The 15,642-nt window shown below is 39.5% G+C and overlaps 2 protein-coding genes across 3 annotated transcripts; one reads left to right on the top strand and one right to left on the bottom strand.

Annotated features, from left to right (window-relative positions):
* The first annotated feature begins 6,897 nt into the window (after positions 1 to 6,897).
* LOC106582858 (microphthalmia-associated transcription factor) lies at positions 6,898 to 11,534 on the top strand. 2 transcript variants are annotated; one of them, XM_045705703.1, is made up of 9 exons: positions 6,898 to 7,435; positions 7,928 to 8,155; positions 8,382 to 8,477; positions 8,662 to 8,764; positions 9,045 to 9,128; positions 9,507 to 9,560; positions 9,692 to 9,767; positions 9,893 to 10,040; positions 10,179 to 11,534. In XM_045705703.1, the coding sequence occupies exons 1-9, from the start codon at positions 7,403 to 7,405 to the stop codon at positions 10,569 to 10,571; spliced, it is 1,215 nt and encodes a 404-aa protein (XP_045561659.1). In that variant the 5' UTR covers positions 6,898 to 7,402; the 3' UTR covers positions 10,572 to 11,534. The 2 variants fall into 2 exon arrangements, with proteins under 2 accessions (XP_045561659.1, XP_014021875.2); XM_014166400.2 differs by lacking the exon at positions 6,898 to 7,435 and having other exon boundaries at positions 7,751 to 8,155.
* Positions 11,535 to 11,924: 390 nt separating this feature from the next.
* On the bottom strand, positions 11,925 to 15,204 carry LOC106582857 (2-epi-5-epi-valiolone synthase). Its single transcript, XM_014166398.2, has 5 exons — positions 14,841 to 15,204; positions 13,814 to 14,453; positions 13,014 to 13,250; positions 12,468 to 12,720; positions 11,925 to 12,349 (listed from the first exon to the last, which is right to left on the bottom strand). Exons 1-5 carry the CDS (start codon positions 15,014 to 15,016, stop codon positions 12,273 to 12,275), a joined length of 1,383 nt encoding a protein of 460 aa, XP_014021873.2. The 5' UTR covers positions 15,017 to 15,204; the 3' UTR covers positions 11,925 to 12,272.
* Between the last annotated feature and the right edge of the window lie 438 nt (positions 15,205 to 15,642).

Genomic DNA, 15,642 nt, shown 5'->3' with positions numbered 1-15,642 from the left:
TTGTTGTGAAGAAGGCTTCAGGGCGCCCAAGAAAGTCCAGTAAGTGCCAGGACCGTCTCCTTAAGTTGATTCAGCTGCGGGATCGGGGCAGCACCAGTACAGAGCTTGCTCAGGAATGGCAGCAGGCAGGTGTGAGTGCATCTGCACGCACAGTGAGGTGAAGACTTTTGGAGGATGGCCTGGTGTCAAGAAGGGCAGCAAAGAAGCCACTTCTCTCCAGGAAAAACATCAGGGACACACTGATATTCTGCAAATGGTACAGGGATTGGACTGCTGAGGACTGGGTTAAAGTCATTTTCTCTGATGAATCCCCTTTCCGATTGTTTGCTGCATCCGGAAAAAGCTTGTCCGGAGAAGACAAGGTGAGCGCTACTATCAGTCCTGTGTCATGCCAACAGTAAAGCATCCTGAGACCATTCATGTGTGGGGTTGCTTCTTAGCCAAGGGAGTGGGCTCACTCACAATTCTGACTAAGAACACAGCCATGAATAAAGAATGGTACCAACACATCCTCCGAGAGCAACTTCTCCCAACCATCCAGGAACAGTTTTTTGACAAACAATGCCTTTTCCAGCATGATGGAGCACCATGCCATAAGGCAAAAGTGATAACTAAGTGGCTCGGGGAACAAAACATCAATATTTTGGGTCCATGGCCAGGAAACTCACCAGACCTTAATCCCATTGAGAACTTGTGGTCAATCCTCAAGAGGTGGGTGGACAAACAAAAATCCACAAATTCTGACAAACTCCAAGCATTGATTATGCAAGAATGGGCTGCCATCAGTCAGGATGTGGCCCAGAATTTATTTGACAGCATGCCAGGGCGGATTGCAGAGGTCTTGAAAAAGAAGGGTCAACACTGCAAATATTGACTCTTTGCATCAACTTCATGTAATTGTCAATAAAAGCCTTTGACACTTGTGAAATGCTTGTAATTATACTTCAGTATTCCATAGTAACATCTGACAAAAATATCTAAAGACACTAAAGCAGCAAACTTTGTGTAAATTAATATTTGTGTCATTCTCAAAACTTTTAGCCAAGACTGTACAGATGAAATGGGTAAAACAGTATGTAATTATTATTAAAGTGACCAGTGTTCCATTATTAATGTGACCAGTGTGACAGATAAGAGTGGCTATTGAGTCAGCTACCATCCTCAGTAGCTTTCCATCTAAGTTGTCAATGCCAGGAGGTTTGTCATTATTGATCGTTATTGAACAATTAATGATCCATTATGGATCATTATTGAACAATTAAAAAAAATCTATATCATTAATCTTGGCTTCGTACAGTTTCTTCTTATTTTTGTTGAGTTTTTCAATTTGCAGTATGTCAGACAGTAAGATGTGCAGGCAGACTTATTAGCCACTCCTTTTGCCCCATCTCCTTCAACCGTACAGTTTTTACATTTCTCATCAATCCATGGAGCCTTAACAGATCTAACAGTCAGTTTCTTAACAGGTTATGTTGATCAATAATTGGAAGAAGCAATTTCATAAATTCATCAACTGCACTGTCTGGATGCTCCTTATTAATCACTTCAGACCAACAAATATTTTTAACGTCATCCACATGAGAGTCACAGCAAAATATTGTGTATGATCTCTTATAAACTATTTTAGGCCCAGCTTTTGGAACTTTGGCTTTCCTGGATAGTGCCACTATATTGTGATCACTGCATCAAATGGTTACGGATACAGTTTTAGAACAAAGTTATACAGTATTAGTAAAAATGTAGTCAATACATGTAGATGATGTTGTTCCTGTAGTGTTTGTAAACACCCTGGTAGGTTGATTAATAACCTGAACCAGATTACAGGCACTGAAGCTTCCTCTTGAGCGGACAGCTTGATGAAAACCAGTCAATGTTTAGGTCCCCAAGAAAGTATACCTCTCTGTTTATATCTCATACGCTATCAAGCATTTCCCACATATTATTTAGATACTTACTGTTAGCCTAACACCCCAAAAGTAAAGGCTTAAGATGTGCCAAGTGAACCTGCAACCACTACACTTCAAATAAGATCATCTCCAAGCATGACTTTTTATTTAACTAGGCAAGTCAGTTAAGAACAAATTCTTATTTACAATGACACCTACCCCAGCCAAACCCTAACGACACTGGGCCAATTTTGCACCGCCCTATGGTACTCCCAATCACGGCTGGTTGTGATACAGCCAAGGATCGAACCAGGGTAGTGGTGCCTCTAGCACTGAGATGCAATGCATTAGACCACTGCGCCACTTGGGAGCCCAAAGGGATATGGGATATGGCTCTGAATATATGACAGGGATATGGCTCTGAATATATACAGCAACACCTCCCCCATAAGCAATCCTGTCTCTTCTACAGATGTTATTTCCTTGTACTGCTGCTGCTGTATTATCAAATGAACTATCTAAATGAGTTTCAGAAATGGCTAATTTATGAATGTTATCTGATGTTAGCAAGTTATTGATTTCATGGACCTTATTATTGATTTAATGATCCTTTCTAAGCTACATATATTCATATAAAGTGATCGATATGATGGTGTTGATAATTTTCGGTCTATCATCGCAGCTCTACTAACACAGTTATTGACATGCAGGAGACCTGGTTCGAACCCAGTTAGTGTCAAGAGCAAGATTAAATAAGGAGTGGAACGGCTATCCTTAGAAGGGCCATGACAGGGCTATTCAACTATATTGTTATGTGGGCCATTTATTTTGTGACACTCCCTTCTAACACCACCTGTGATCACCATAGACGGAAATAGAAGGCACGTCCATGTTCCAGAGAGTCTTAGCTTCATAGCCAAAAACGGTTCAAATGCTAGAGCCAAATTCATAGCAGGAAAATAAATTAAACAGGCCACATTGGCTTCAGAAACCGCCAGAAGCTTCCAATGACCACAGTGAGTGTTTGATTCTATCTATTCTCCTCTACCTTTCCTGGCTGACAAAGTACCAGGATGTTGTCTCTGGTTTTGAAACTACATTTAGAGAACTGAATTTGAAAACTGAATCTGAATGCATCTAAGAAGTTGAATATATTTTTTATATTGGTTTTTATTGTTTTTTTCCTGTGGATGCTTTACTTGTGTTTATTAAAAATATGAGTATCCACATTCCCGCTGCGCCTTGGTCCATTCCTGATGACAGACCTTACAGAACTTTAGAGAACGTTCCATTAAGAGTCTCATTAGGTCACTAATGTGGTGTGCCTGAAATGTTTCCATGAGATCATTACCTTAATGTCAAATAGAACTTACCCAAAACGTGGTTACCATGTTCTCAGAACTTAAGTTATTAATGTTCTAGACATGTTTCATGGGAAAGTTGCAAGAACATTCATGTGTACAAGGGTACAAGGGTTAGGAAAATATTCTATCAATGTCCCACCAAACATACACAGAACATAAGATATTATTGTTCTAGACACGTGAACATTGCAAGAACATTTATGTGTCCAAAAATAAATCAATACACATAACTACTTATTACTGTTGTCGAGCCAATCAAGGCCCTGATTGGTGAACCACTGATCGAGTCACAGATCTTTGTCTTTTTTCCAGGTTAGGGATACTCATACGCACAGTGCTTTTAAGATACAGTGTTTTCAACTTACATATTTGACACACTTTGACGTACATGATTACATTATGCATGTTCAATTAGTAATTATTATTCAGCATATCCTGACCTGGGATTTGAACTTACAGCCTCTTAGTTCACAGTACATATTTCTGCTATTTATGGGCTTTCTGTGTAGTTGTTTAATGTTGGAGGGGCATATTAGCCCGTTTTAATGATACTCCTGAATCACTACGATCAATAAAATATTTTCTTGAGTGTACTTTTAACAGAGCTGAGATTTAATTCAAAGTGCATTCACCCCATTGCTTACACCTATCAAGTTGTTTCAGATCTACACGTGCCTAGGGAGAAGGGGTTAGGGTTTCTTCTGGACAGGGCCTAACTATCACTAGCCCAATAAACACGTCCTAGAGATATACATTATTGGGAGAGTGGCTAGGGAATATTCATCTAACCCTCAGAAAACTGTACACATGAATGTTCTTGCAAAGTCCCATAAAAGTTGCCTAGAGAATTACTGTTGTAACCACGTTCTAGATAAGTTCTGTTTGGCATTAAGGGAATGTTCTCCTACCTTTAACACGAAAACATGTTACCCTAACTAACGGAAAACTGGACACAAACATTAGGGGAACATTACGGATAACATTACGGGTAACATCGCTCTCCCTAGATGTGTTAGCTGGGATCTCTATGTTTAGGGTTTAAGAGGGTATGTTAATCCATCATGTTTGTGAGAGAGGGCTATTGATATCGCTTTATCTCATGTGAGGATCCTCATCAATTTGGACTCATGGCTAAACAGTTCGTTCGCCAACTTCGTCACCTCATTCATAGACCACATCTGTGGAATTGTATTGAGAACTGGCACTGTTAGCATCATCCTTTTGAATGCTCCTCTAGTCAGTTGCGTGAGTATGTAATTAGTAGTATGTAATGGGGAAATATGCATGTTCCGACAAGAAGTTTAGTGTCTTGTATCCTCATCTCTTTGGATTTTTTCTGTCAGAGAAATACACATTTATTGGTGACTGGCAAATAATGGAATTAACTTCTCCCAAGAGTAAAAATGTACGTTCTCAGTTTACACTTAGACCCATTTGGAACAATGTTGGTCCTTTTGATGTAATGGTGTACAGCGTTGAACAGGTTGCTAAACAGAAGTTCCTAGATTAGAAAAGGACATTCAATGTTAATGTTATGGATCTCCATTTTTATTTTCAAGGTTCAGGTCTCTTTTTTAAAGGTTATTTCTAAGAACTACATCTCAACTATTGTAGCATATGGTGTGCATGGCTCAAAGGGCAAGTAATACCATATTATGTGAAAGCAATGTCTAGCAGCCCACTGTATGCGCTTAAGGGTGCAAGGAGTTTTTGACAGGTAGATAGAGAAGAGAGTCTAATTACAAATATTAAGTGTGAGAGGGAGGAGTTGTCTGCAACATTAGACTAGGATAGGCTTAGCTACAGCGCTCTGCACAGTTCTCTGCAAAACGTATTATATTTTAAAAAATTCATGCCACTCCATTTAGTATGATATGTTACTTTACGTTAGATAACATTACATTGGCCTACGTAAATCCGGGACACTCAGATTAGTATGATATATTGCGTTTGGTATGAACATAGGTTACGTAAGGCAAAAACTAAAGGAGGGTGGTTAGTCAGGGTGGATGGGTTGGTATATAACGCTATTGTCTAGCAACACAAAGGCTGCGTTTTTGAATCTCATCATGGACAATATCAGCTTTTTAGCAACTTTGCAACTACTTTCTACTTTTTAGCTACTTTGCAACTACTTAGTATATTAACTAACCCTTCCCCTAACCTAACCTTAACCCTTTAACCTTACTCCTAAACCTAACCTTAACCCTAACCTTACCCCCTAGCATATCATACTGAAGCAGTAGAGCATAATATATCACACTAAAGCAGTCAAACATAATATATCATATTAAACAATCAAGACATAGGATACTATACATCCTGCAATTCGTATTATATTGTACGACTACTATTACATTAGTAAGCCAATGTAATGTAACCTAAGATAAAGTAACATTTCATACTAAGTAGAGCCCCATAGTGGAGGTGTCATCATACCCATAAAACCTAACGGTCAAACAGGAAATGGTTCCAATCATTTTTCCACCATTCATTTTTCCCATAGGGAATTTTAGAAACACTTAAAATAAGTTATGTTTGCCTTGTGGATACAGGCGAATATATTGATAAAAGTCACCTTGTCCTAGAAAGATTTACACCATTATCAAAATGTCACGCCAGAGTAAGCCTACTCGGAACACAGCTGTTATTTTAAGTGTTTCTAAAATCCCCTATGAGAAAAATGTATGGTAGAAAAAGGATTGGAACCATTTCCTTGTTTGACTGCTAGGTTTTATTGGTATTATGACACATACTGTGGTACTCTATGGAATGGCATGGTTGTTAGTAAAATAAAATGTGTTTTGCTCTGAGACCAGGTTGCTCTGCATCATAGGTGTTGGCTCCAGGTATGACCCCTGCAGTTTTAACTAAATGACTGCCCCAGAATAATGGGCCAGCTTTGTTAGAATAGAATTGTCAGTTGTGAGCTTAACATTTCTGGTAGTGGATTTTAGGGAGGATTTTTTGGTTCGATTTGAGAATGTAAAGATTTTTCTAACAATTTTAGTAACACACTTGTCTATACTAAAAATGTATAAATGAAAAGCTCTATAAATTAGCTAATAACTGTTTTAGTTTTTTTGCATTGGGGAAATCCCAGTTGGCACTCTGCTCATAGCTTGTACATGTAGAGACAGACCAAAATCTGTCAAAACAAATGATCTTCCTATACAAGGGTGTGAGGATGAGATAATATTCTCGGTTGATAGGGATCTCAACTGATTTATATACAGTACAGTTAGCCCTTGTGTTAGATACAACTACTTACAGTGTCTTTTATTTTTTCATATTTGACATGGTTTTGGAAACATGAATGGGCACGTGTCTTCTGAATGGCAGATAAACTGTAACAAACTTTTCTAAGCAGGGTTGAACTTTATTGGCATACAGGTCTAATGGTCTAGATCAACTATTAAACTGTATTGACATATATTAATCTTCCTAAATAAACAGTAATATTTGTTTCTGATAATGTCATATTCCAAAGGTGTCAAACCAGCAGTGATTCTACTTTTGTGCCATGCCTGTGATCCATTTTAAACTGAATTTGTGATCCCCTAGTCTTTTTAACCCTAGTCACCTCTTTAGCTGCAGACTAACTAGGAACTGGCCATGACTTAGTAGACTAGTGGATACTGGCACACCATTTGGGAACCACTGAGACTAAGTTTAACACGTGGGATGGTCTGTTCTAAAAATCCAGCTACATTTTTGGATTTATCTTTTTGTTACGCAATGTTTGTAATGGAACAGTGGTGTCAATTGTATTCCGGGTTCTCAGAAAAAATAATGTTTTATACTAGATGAGCGGAACTAAAGATGAAACGTTAGTTAGCCGTGAGCGAGTTTCAATTTGGAAACTAGTAACCCACTTGCAGAAAGAGTCCTTTGTGAGACGGAGATGTTGACGTCAAATGAACGCTGTGAAGACATAAATTCATAGTTTAGCTAGAACAACACAACATAGGGAGGATGAGCCCTGGTATCCTCCCCCTGTCTCCAAACTTGTATAACTAATTAGGGGTTTGCCATTAATAAGTTAAACTGACCAAGCCTGTCCTCTTGTTTGCACATGGTAGCCTTGTATCCACACAGTTGACTGACCAGACAAAAGGGATATCTGATACATACTATCATACAAATTACAATATGTTGGAGATGCTTGAATACAGCCATTACCAGGTGAGTTTTACCATTACCAACTGTTTTGGGGGGTTTGGTTTTCTATCAGTATGCAGTATTACTATCAGTGTTAGTGTCACTTGTATATTGTCATATTTATGTATGTACTATATTTGTACAAACATAAATAAATACATTGAACTCATGACATTGTCCTCAGTGCACTGTATAGTTCACTGTCACTGAGTAAAAGAAAGAAAGGGGCGTATAACTGGAGGCTGTGATTGAAAAGGTTTGGCTTAATGTTTATGATTGTACAATCCATGTGTTGATCTTCAGACATGCATTCAAGTCGGAAGATCAATCCACAGAATCTCACAGATCTTTATTGGGAGACATTTTACAAAGAACAAAGCCACATTTCACTGGATAACTATACGTTTCCATAGGATAAAATGGTCTACCCCAGGAACCTCATTACCGACACTGAACAAAACTAACTTTGGAAAAATGTTCACCGTCTTCCAACGTCTCTCATTTCCCCCCACCAAGGTGCAGACCCATCTGGAGAACCCCACCAAGTACCACATTCAGCAGGCCCAAAGACAGCAGGTGAGGCAGTACCTGTCCACCACCCTCGGGGGTAAGCCTGGCAGCCAGGCCAGCAGCCTGCAGTGCCACAGCCAGCCCCCGGAGCACGGGATGCCCCCCGGCCCAGGCAGCAGTGCCCCCAACAGCCCCATGGCCCTGCTGACCCTCACCTCAAACTGCGAGAAGGAGGTAGGCATAAAAGAGAGGACACAGAGATCCAATGCATATACCATTCCCACTGGTTTTTCATTTTGATCTCACAATGGATTTATAACTTCTTCAGGAATATGGTAAACTGGGTACAAAATACATATAGATTTCTGGTACATCTTTCAATGTTGTCTATCAGAACATTATTTTAATACAAATCTGGTACTTTAGGTTGGTTTATAATGTTTTTGTTTTATTATTACAGATGGACGATGTCATTGATGACATTATTAGCTTGGAAACAAGTTATAATGATGATATTCTTGGATTTATGGACCCCGGCCTCCAGATTACAAATACAGTAAATTTAGATCCTTCCCAATACAAAGAACTTTTTCAAATGTTAAGTGCAATAGCAATCACTGTAATATTCAGGCAGTACAACACATTTACTGAAAAGGAACTTCAGTTTGCATGCTATAGAATATCAATATCTTTCTGACATGTTGCATTGCAATCATTGAATGTTCTGTTCCTTTCCCCAGCTCCCTGTATCTGGTAATCTTCTGGACATGTATGGAAACCACAGACTTACCAGCAGTAACTCCTGCCCTGGTAGTTTATCCAACATAAAAAGGGAATTCTCAGGTACATTTTTGGTCTGCCGAGTATAACCAATAATTGACACGACACCATCAGCAAAGCATCTCCATATTAAATATTGTCAACCCTGTCAAATCCTAAATAGATCTATTTTTTATTTGTTTATGAAACCATCGTAGTGATATACCAATAGTATACTAATAATATACTAATACTAACAGTTAAAGAAGCATATATGCGTCAATATTGTGTGCAATTTGTAAAATGCATAACATACTGTTAGCTATAAATAAAAAAAATTACAAATAATTTACCAATACTCAAGCTCCTGGCATGATGAACATACTTGACAAGACTGCATCCTGTGGCCAGTTTGACAACTACCAAAGGCCTGAGGGCTTTCCAGTTGGTACGTTATCACTAGGTTTTCACATTTTCAAACCATTGTTTATTTCCCTTTTTTTAAATACATTATTAAACTATTTTCATGGTGGCTCACTAACGTACCTGAACTAAAATGTCAGTGGGGATTCATAATAATCTATCTCAGATTGGATATTTTTGTGATATTAAATGCAGCATGAAAGGCAGTTATTTACAATTGCCTCTGTAAAGTATTTTGTGTATATTGACAAATGAGATCTATGTATCAGTAAAAATGTAGTTAAGATACCCAATGGGTTACATGAATGGTGTTTAGCTAGAAAAGGGTTGTAACCATCTTGAGTTTGTAAGAAATAAGACACCTTCACTTGTCACTCAAAAGTGTTTCCCTTCCGTCCAGAAGCTGAGGTCCGAGCGATGGCCAAGGAGAGACAAAAAAAGGACAACCACAACTTAAGTGAGTTTCTTCGGCGAAGAGGAGTAATCAGTTATTTGGGATACATTGGTATTTTTCAAGTGTTGATTTGCATGTGTCCTCACGTTATATTATAACTCACTCCTTATTTTCTGCTTTTCTTCACCCTGTAGTTGAACGAAGAAGGAGGTTCAACATCAACGATCGAATCAAAGAGCTTGGAACCTTGATTCCTAAGTCAAATGATCCGTAAGTAGCCCAGTTTATCGACCAAAAATGTTGGCGTCCTCCAGAGGACATACGTCTTCATGCAGTTTAAGGATGCTTAGTTGCTACACGCTGACTGTAGACTATTGTCCCCTGCGGTCCCCTAGGGACATGCGCTGGAATAAGGGCACCATTCTGAAGGCCTCGGTGGACTACATCAGGAAGCTGCAGAGGGAGCAGCAGAGAGCCAAGGAGCTGGAGCTTAGACAGAGGAGGCTGGAGCATGCAAATCGCCATCTGATGCTGCGCATACAGGTACGCACCACCAGAGGGAGCCAGTGAGCGTAGCACAAGGGCACCTTGAGAAGAAAAAAAGTTCTACTTAAATCCTCTGGAAATGTATAGCCAGTATAAGTATCTATGTGTTCTTGTGTTTTCTGTGTGTCTGTGTAGGAGTTGGAGATGCAGGCACGGGCCCATGGTCTTGCGGTTGTGCCGTCCCCTTCCCTCTGCTCCTCTGAGCTGATGGCCCGAGCCATCAAGCAGGAGCCCATCCTAGGAGACTGTCCGTCAGACCTGTACCAGAAGTCAGGCCCCGACATGTCCCCTACCACCACACTAGACCTCAACAACGGCACCATCCACTTCAATGACAGCCCATTGGATGCAGGGGAACCAGGGGCCTATGGCTCCAACAAGGCCTCCACTAAACTGAAGGACATAATAGACAACACCCTGTCACCCATATCATCCCTTCTGTCCTCAGTGTCTCCAGACGCCTCCAACAGCAGCAGCAGCAGGCGTAGCAGCAGCTCAAGCATGGAGGAGAATAATCATGGTTGTTAGCACTGCCCACGAGCTCAAGTCATACTCATATTTTAGCATATTGTTATTACTGTTATTGTTATTACTAGGTTCTGCTATGATCTATTCCATGAGACTTCTCTGCTAGCATCCTAAGATGTCCTCCAGCTTTCCTTCCCTTGTCTACAGACATTCTGTCTTATGCTTTTGTTTGTTTTACAATGTCATTGTGTCTCTTTCTGGAACCAAATCTGACGGTTCAGATTAGGTACTCTACTCCTAAACTGGCTGCTGAGATTTACTGTACAATAAGATGAACTATTCATGCGTGAATTATTTGAGAGAAAGTGCACAATAACATGACAAGATTCGATTTTTTTTTCATATCATGACTATTTGTTAAATTAGAGTTTAAAACATTTGTTTATTTTAGTATATGATATCATACAGAAATATATATTTAGTTGAATACTTTGTTAATTAACTGACAATAACATTGTACTAAGCATTTAAGATGAGATAAGACTTCTTACCCTTAAATTAAATTCAGAAGCAATGGTTTGAAAGCCACAATTTTATTTTTGTGAATAAGAAACAACTTTCAGGAACAATGAATGCCTTTTTAATGGTGAAGTGAAGATATTTGTACAAAACAACATTGTAAATATAAACATTTTGTAAAAATGTTTTGTTTGTTTTTTAATGAGTAGGTCTTTAATTAAGTGAATACATTTTATTTTGATTCCCCTGGCTATTACCATATAATTTACATCTGTGCTCTTATCCCATACAAAGTTGTAATGCACATGAAGATAACATTTTGAACAGTTCAAACAGATATTTAGCTCAGAAGGAGCACCTGCCAGCATTGTTCTTGTATGTCAGAGTGTGAAATACTATACCTAATATTATTTATAATTACTAATATTATTTCCTAATGTAACTTTCTGTAAGACCACTATATGGTTGACTGTAGGAGCTAGCCCATTTATAAAATAATGTAGTTGATGGAACCAACACATTCCCTATTTCATGTCTTCTGAGCCCCTTATCTGACCTAACCTGAATATGAATGTTATTATGTATTGTGTTGTGCCACTCAGTTCTCTACTTGCTCTAATCATGTGGTTGGTGGACCCGTGTACGAGGGTCAGAAGTATGAAGTGATTTTTGTTGTACTGTCTATCATTGTGTTATCTTAGGTGGCAGGTAAGCTGAAAACATTATACAGTTTAGTATCAGTGGAGCTCTGGAACAAGTGCCTTTCATTTCAGAAGAGTTAGGGGTAGTTTAAAATGCATTTACTGAACCTCAATATACATATTTTGTACAATATTAAAGTGCATTGTGCTTTAAAAAATGTGTTTGTAATTATGTATGTAAGACAAAAAATGATTAAGTTCTTAAAAATGATTTAATGGAGAAGAAAAAGTGACATCAAAAACATCAATAGCAATACAAAGTCATAAAACATAGTTTTGATGAAAATCCCTTTTTGTAATGTATTAGTAGAACTGTGAGGGGTTGGTATTGTTCAATATGACAAGACAGGACATGCTATTTCCAATCAAATCAATCTGAAAAATCAACAGCACCAACAAATATCCTCTACAACTATGAAAAATTGTTGAGCATTCCAGATATCTGTGCCAAGATGCAGAAATGACACATCGTTGTTTCAATAATTTCAATCATTCAACATAAATCATCTACAGCAATACAACATCTTTGGACCAGTTCAAGTCACTGTAGTCGCTGCTCATTACACCACTTCTCAAACGCTCTGTACAGGCTTTCATCACCCGTGTCATTGAAGATCTCTGCAGATGGAGAGAGGAACGAGATTGTTAACACCATCTTTGAAAATATATGCATTTAAAAAAAAATCTTTGTTAATGTGCTGAACTCTGGTTGACAAATTAATTTCTATCTCCTTACCTGCATGCCCTAGGCCAATGGGTAGAGGCATCCTGACCAGTCCACCAGAGTGCTTCAGCCTCTCACAAAGTGAGTGCTGCACCAGCGCCAAAGTAACGTCCTGATGCCACACAGGAAGCTCCAGCCCCACCATGCAGCCTATAACCCGCAGCTTTTCTTCCTCTGTCATGAGGCCTCTCTCACTGGCCACGTACACCATGTAGGACATATCGATGTTGACCGCCTCTCCGTGCAGCAAGGATGGGAGCACCTTCTGCAATCAAGAGGGTCAGTGTTCAGCGTTCAGTACTATATCCATGCACAACTCTCTAGAGTGGAGTGTTGCACAGAGCCACGCCCTTTCTAGTCACTAGCTAACATGAACAGGTGTGAGTAAACTTGACACCATGCTCATCTAGCACATAACTACACTCAAAATGGAACAAGAGGTGACAAACGTGACAGGATGACATAATGATTCAAACCCAGTTACATGCAGTAGATCATGTAAATATTTGTCTTTGTTGTAATTTAAGGTGCAGAGGAACATAATTGATTCTACTGTACCATTTCCAGCTCTGGGCTGATAATGTGACCAAAGTCTACCAGTCTGTCCAAATCGTCCTCCCACAGGTTGGGGGCCAGCTCCTCTAGCATGGCTTCTATGGCCACGCGTGTGGACACGGAGGCAGCGTCTTTGTTGTCACCCTGAAGACGGCTGTCAGACTGGAACTTGGAGTCCAACAGGAACGGACCGTGGGTCTCCAAAAGCTCAAAGAGACCTCTGTGTTTCATCAAGGCCATCTGTAGAGCATACGTTTACATTACATTTACATGAAATAGTACATAAATCAGATCTACAGAGCCAAATGAGCATTAACATATTCTCTAAGACTGATGATGTATATTGCTCTCTACAGTATAGTCAGATAGTACATTATTGTATCTTAAAGCTAGAATCTTTAGTTGTTACATACATTTTTGGACTTAAATAAGTATATATATATACACCCATTGATTTTTTTTAAAGAATATAACTTATAAATGCTTCATGAGCTTAGTTCAACTGTCGTAACCCATCAGAGCCCAAAATGCAAGCTCCAATGTTTGTAAACAAAGTAAAGATCAACAAACACTGTATAGCCTCAAAACATGGTTAAAACTATAAGTTTGATATCATGGATGGTCAGTCCTTGCATCCATAGCCGGGTCTATGAATTTGCGAGTGGTTACATCCCTCAGCTTTTTACCAAAACACAGATGGGGTGACCGCTTTGTTTTTGTTTAAATTAAGGATTCTATTTTTAAGTTCATGTACAGTCATATATCCAATCCATATGTGTTGCTGTCAGGCATTGCTGCTCTACCTTTAACATTTCGGCCAGCCCATTGGAGATGTGTCTTCGAGAAACAGTTTGAATGAAAGACAGGTCTAGGAAAGCAGCCACCGGGGGTATGTAACCACCCAGCTTATTTTTACAGTTGGCAAAGTTCACCCCAGTCTTTGCCCCCACGCTGGCATCGACATAGGAGAGGAGGGTGGTAGGGACACGGATGTAGGGGGTGCGTCTCCTGTAGAGGGAAGCCGCCAGGCCCACGATGTCCAGGCAGACCCCTCCGCCAATAGCAATGATGGGCTCTGTGCGTCTGTCCAGGGAGAACTTATGGACCTCCTCCAGAATCTTCATCACCAGCTCCATGGACTTGTTTTCCTCGGTGGTGGTCAAGGGCAGGATCCTGTAGAGAACATTACGAGCCTCAAAGTAGTCTGTGAGCTGGCAGCCATAGAGGTTGTAGACGGTCTGGTCCATGACCACGAAGCGCCTCAGGGGCTTGGTGCTGATGCTGCTCGTCAGGGCCTCCTGCTGCTGGGGGTCCCTGATGTGGCCCAGGAGCAGGGTGTCGTTTCTGGGGTCCAGCAGACCCAGGGACTCAATCACCTTGTAGGTGAAGACGATGGGACTGATCACTGTCCAGGAGGTACCTTGCTCCGTGGTGCTCTCATAGCTGAAACATGATGTATTTGTTTGAGTTGCCAGATTGTACAGTATAGTACAGTATGTACAGTATATGTTTGGAGAACAAAGCCTGGGGGTAAATGTAACTTCACACCATTTCACTTTTCTGTGGTGGTAGCTAAATAATGTGGAAGAAATGTGTTTGCAAATGACTATGATAGTGTCATCTGGCTGGGTAAACAGTGTGACAACTCTTCACATGGTGAAATAAATATTCCCTGTATATCACTGTATAGTGGATCTAAGAAAGAACAAAACGAATGTAGATGTATAAACCATAAACCTGATTTGTTATACATGTTATACCTTATAACGTTTTAATTAATTTTGTTAAATTGCAGACCTTAATTATATTTTAATAAAAGTTTTTACTCACATTTTGGCAGCTGATACTCGACCCTTCAGGTTTTTATTAAAACTCTTTACCGTTTTGCGTTTCCATGTACCATTGACTTGAACTAAATGAAACTCGTTATTCTTTACCACTGCAATATTGTGACATTGCAGTGGCTCTTCCACATGTGTCTTCCCGGTGATTGCAACATACGACATCTTATGAATTGGAAGACAATGAGTGACAGATACGGAGTCAAGAAATAGAGCATCATGTCCATCTCTTATTACCGTCTGTATATATACTCGACACTCGACAGAAGATCGCCAAGGGAGGAGCTATAATGATCAGTGTGCTTACAAAAGTGTTGCTAAAACCCTGAAACGGTTCAAATGTAGCCTACACGGAATTTACACGTGGCCCCACGTGATCGGTTGTTATACAATTTGGTTCAGTGACGTAAAGAAGGTAGAGATTTATGTAAAGAGGGAATGACAATTTTTTTTATATAGAAAATATTTAGGCTGCTTAATAAAATAATCACTGCAATTAATTACAAGCAGCTTCTGACTCCACATCAATACTTTAATACATATTTAATGTGTAACTGCATGTGATCACACATCTATATCTAAGTCAAGTCTTTAAATTCCCTCGAAATATGCAAAATGCAAGGTACAAACATTTGTAAATGAACATGTATTACACAGTAAAGTAAAAACATTTTTTTAATAACTGGTAGGCAGCCTGTGAGGATCATGTATTTAGCCTACTTCTGACCCTACCTCAGACTTGTTTCCTATATCCAGAAAATCTGCTCTCAGTAGGGTAACTGATGAACATG

This window comes from Salmo salar, chromosome ssa22 (genome assembly GCF_905237065.1).
Source record: "Salmo salar chromosome ssa22, Ssal_v3.1, whole genome shotgun sequence".
NCBI lineage: Eukaryota > Metazoa > Chordata > Actinopteri > Salmoniformes > Salmonidae > Salmo > Salmo salar.
This window is presented reverse-complemented; position numbering and strand designations above follow the sequence as displayed.

Coding starts and splice junctions, on each gene's coding strand:
- LOC106582858 (XM_014166400.2), top strand. CDS start 7,886: ATGTTCACCGTCTTCCAACGTCTCTCATTTCCCCCCACCAAGGTGCAG. Junction 8,156..8,381: donor CCTCAAACTGCGAGAAGGAG/GTAGGCATAAAA, acceptor TTATTATTACAG/ATGGACGATGTCATTGATGA. Junction 9,768..9,892: donor ATTCCTAAGTCAAATGATCC/GTAAGTAGCCCA, acceptor GCGGTCCCCTAG/GGACATGCGCTGGAATAAGG.
- LOC106582857 (XM_014166398.2), bottom strand. CDS start 15,016: ATGTCGTATGTTGCAATCACCGGGAAGACACATGTGGAAGAGCCACTG. Junction 14,454..14,840: donor CGAGTATCAGCTGCCAAAAT/GTGAGTAAAAAC, acceptor ATCATGTTTCAG/CTATGAGAGCACCACGGAGC. Junction 12,721..13,013: donor TCAGCCCAGAGCTGGAAATG/GTACAGTAGAAT, acceptor TCTTGATTGCAG/AAGGTGCTCCCATCCTTGCT.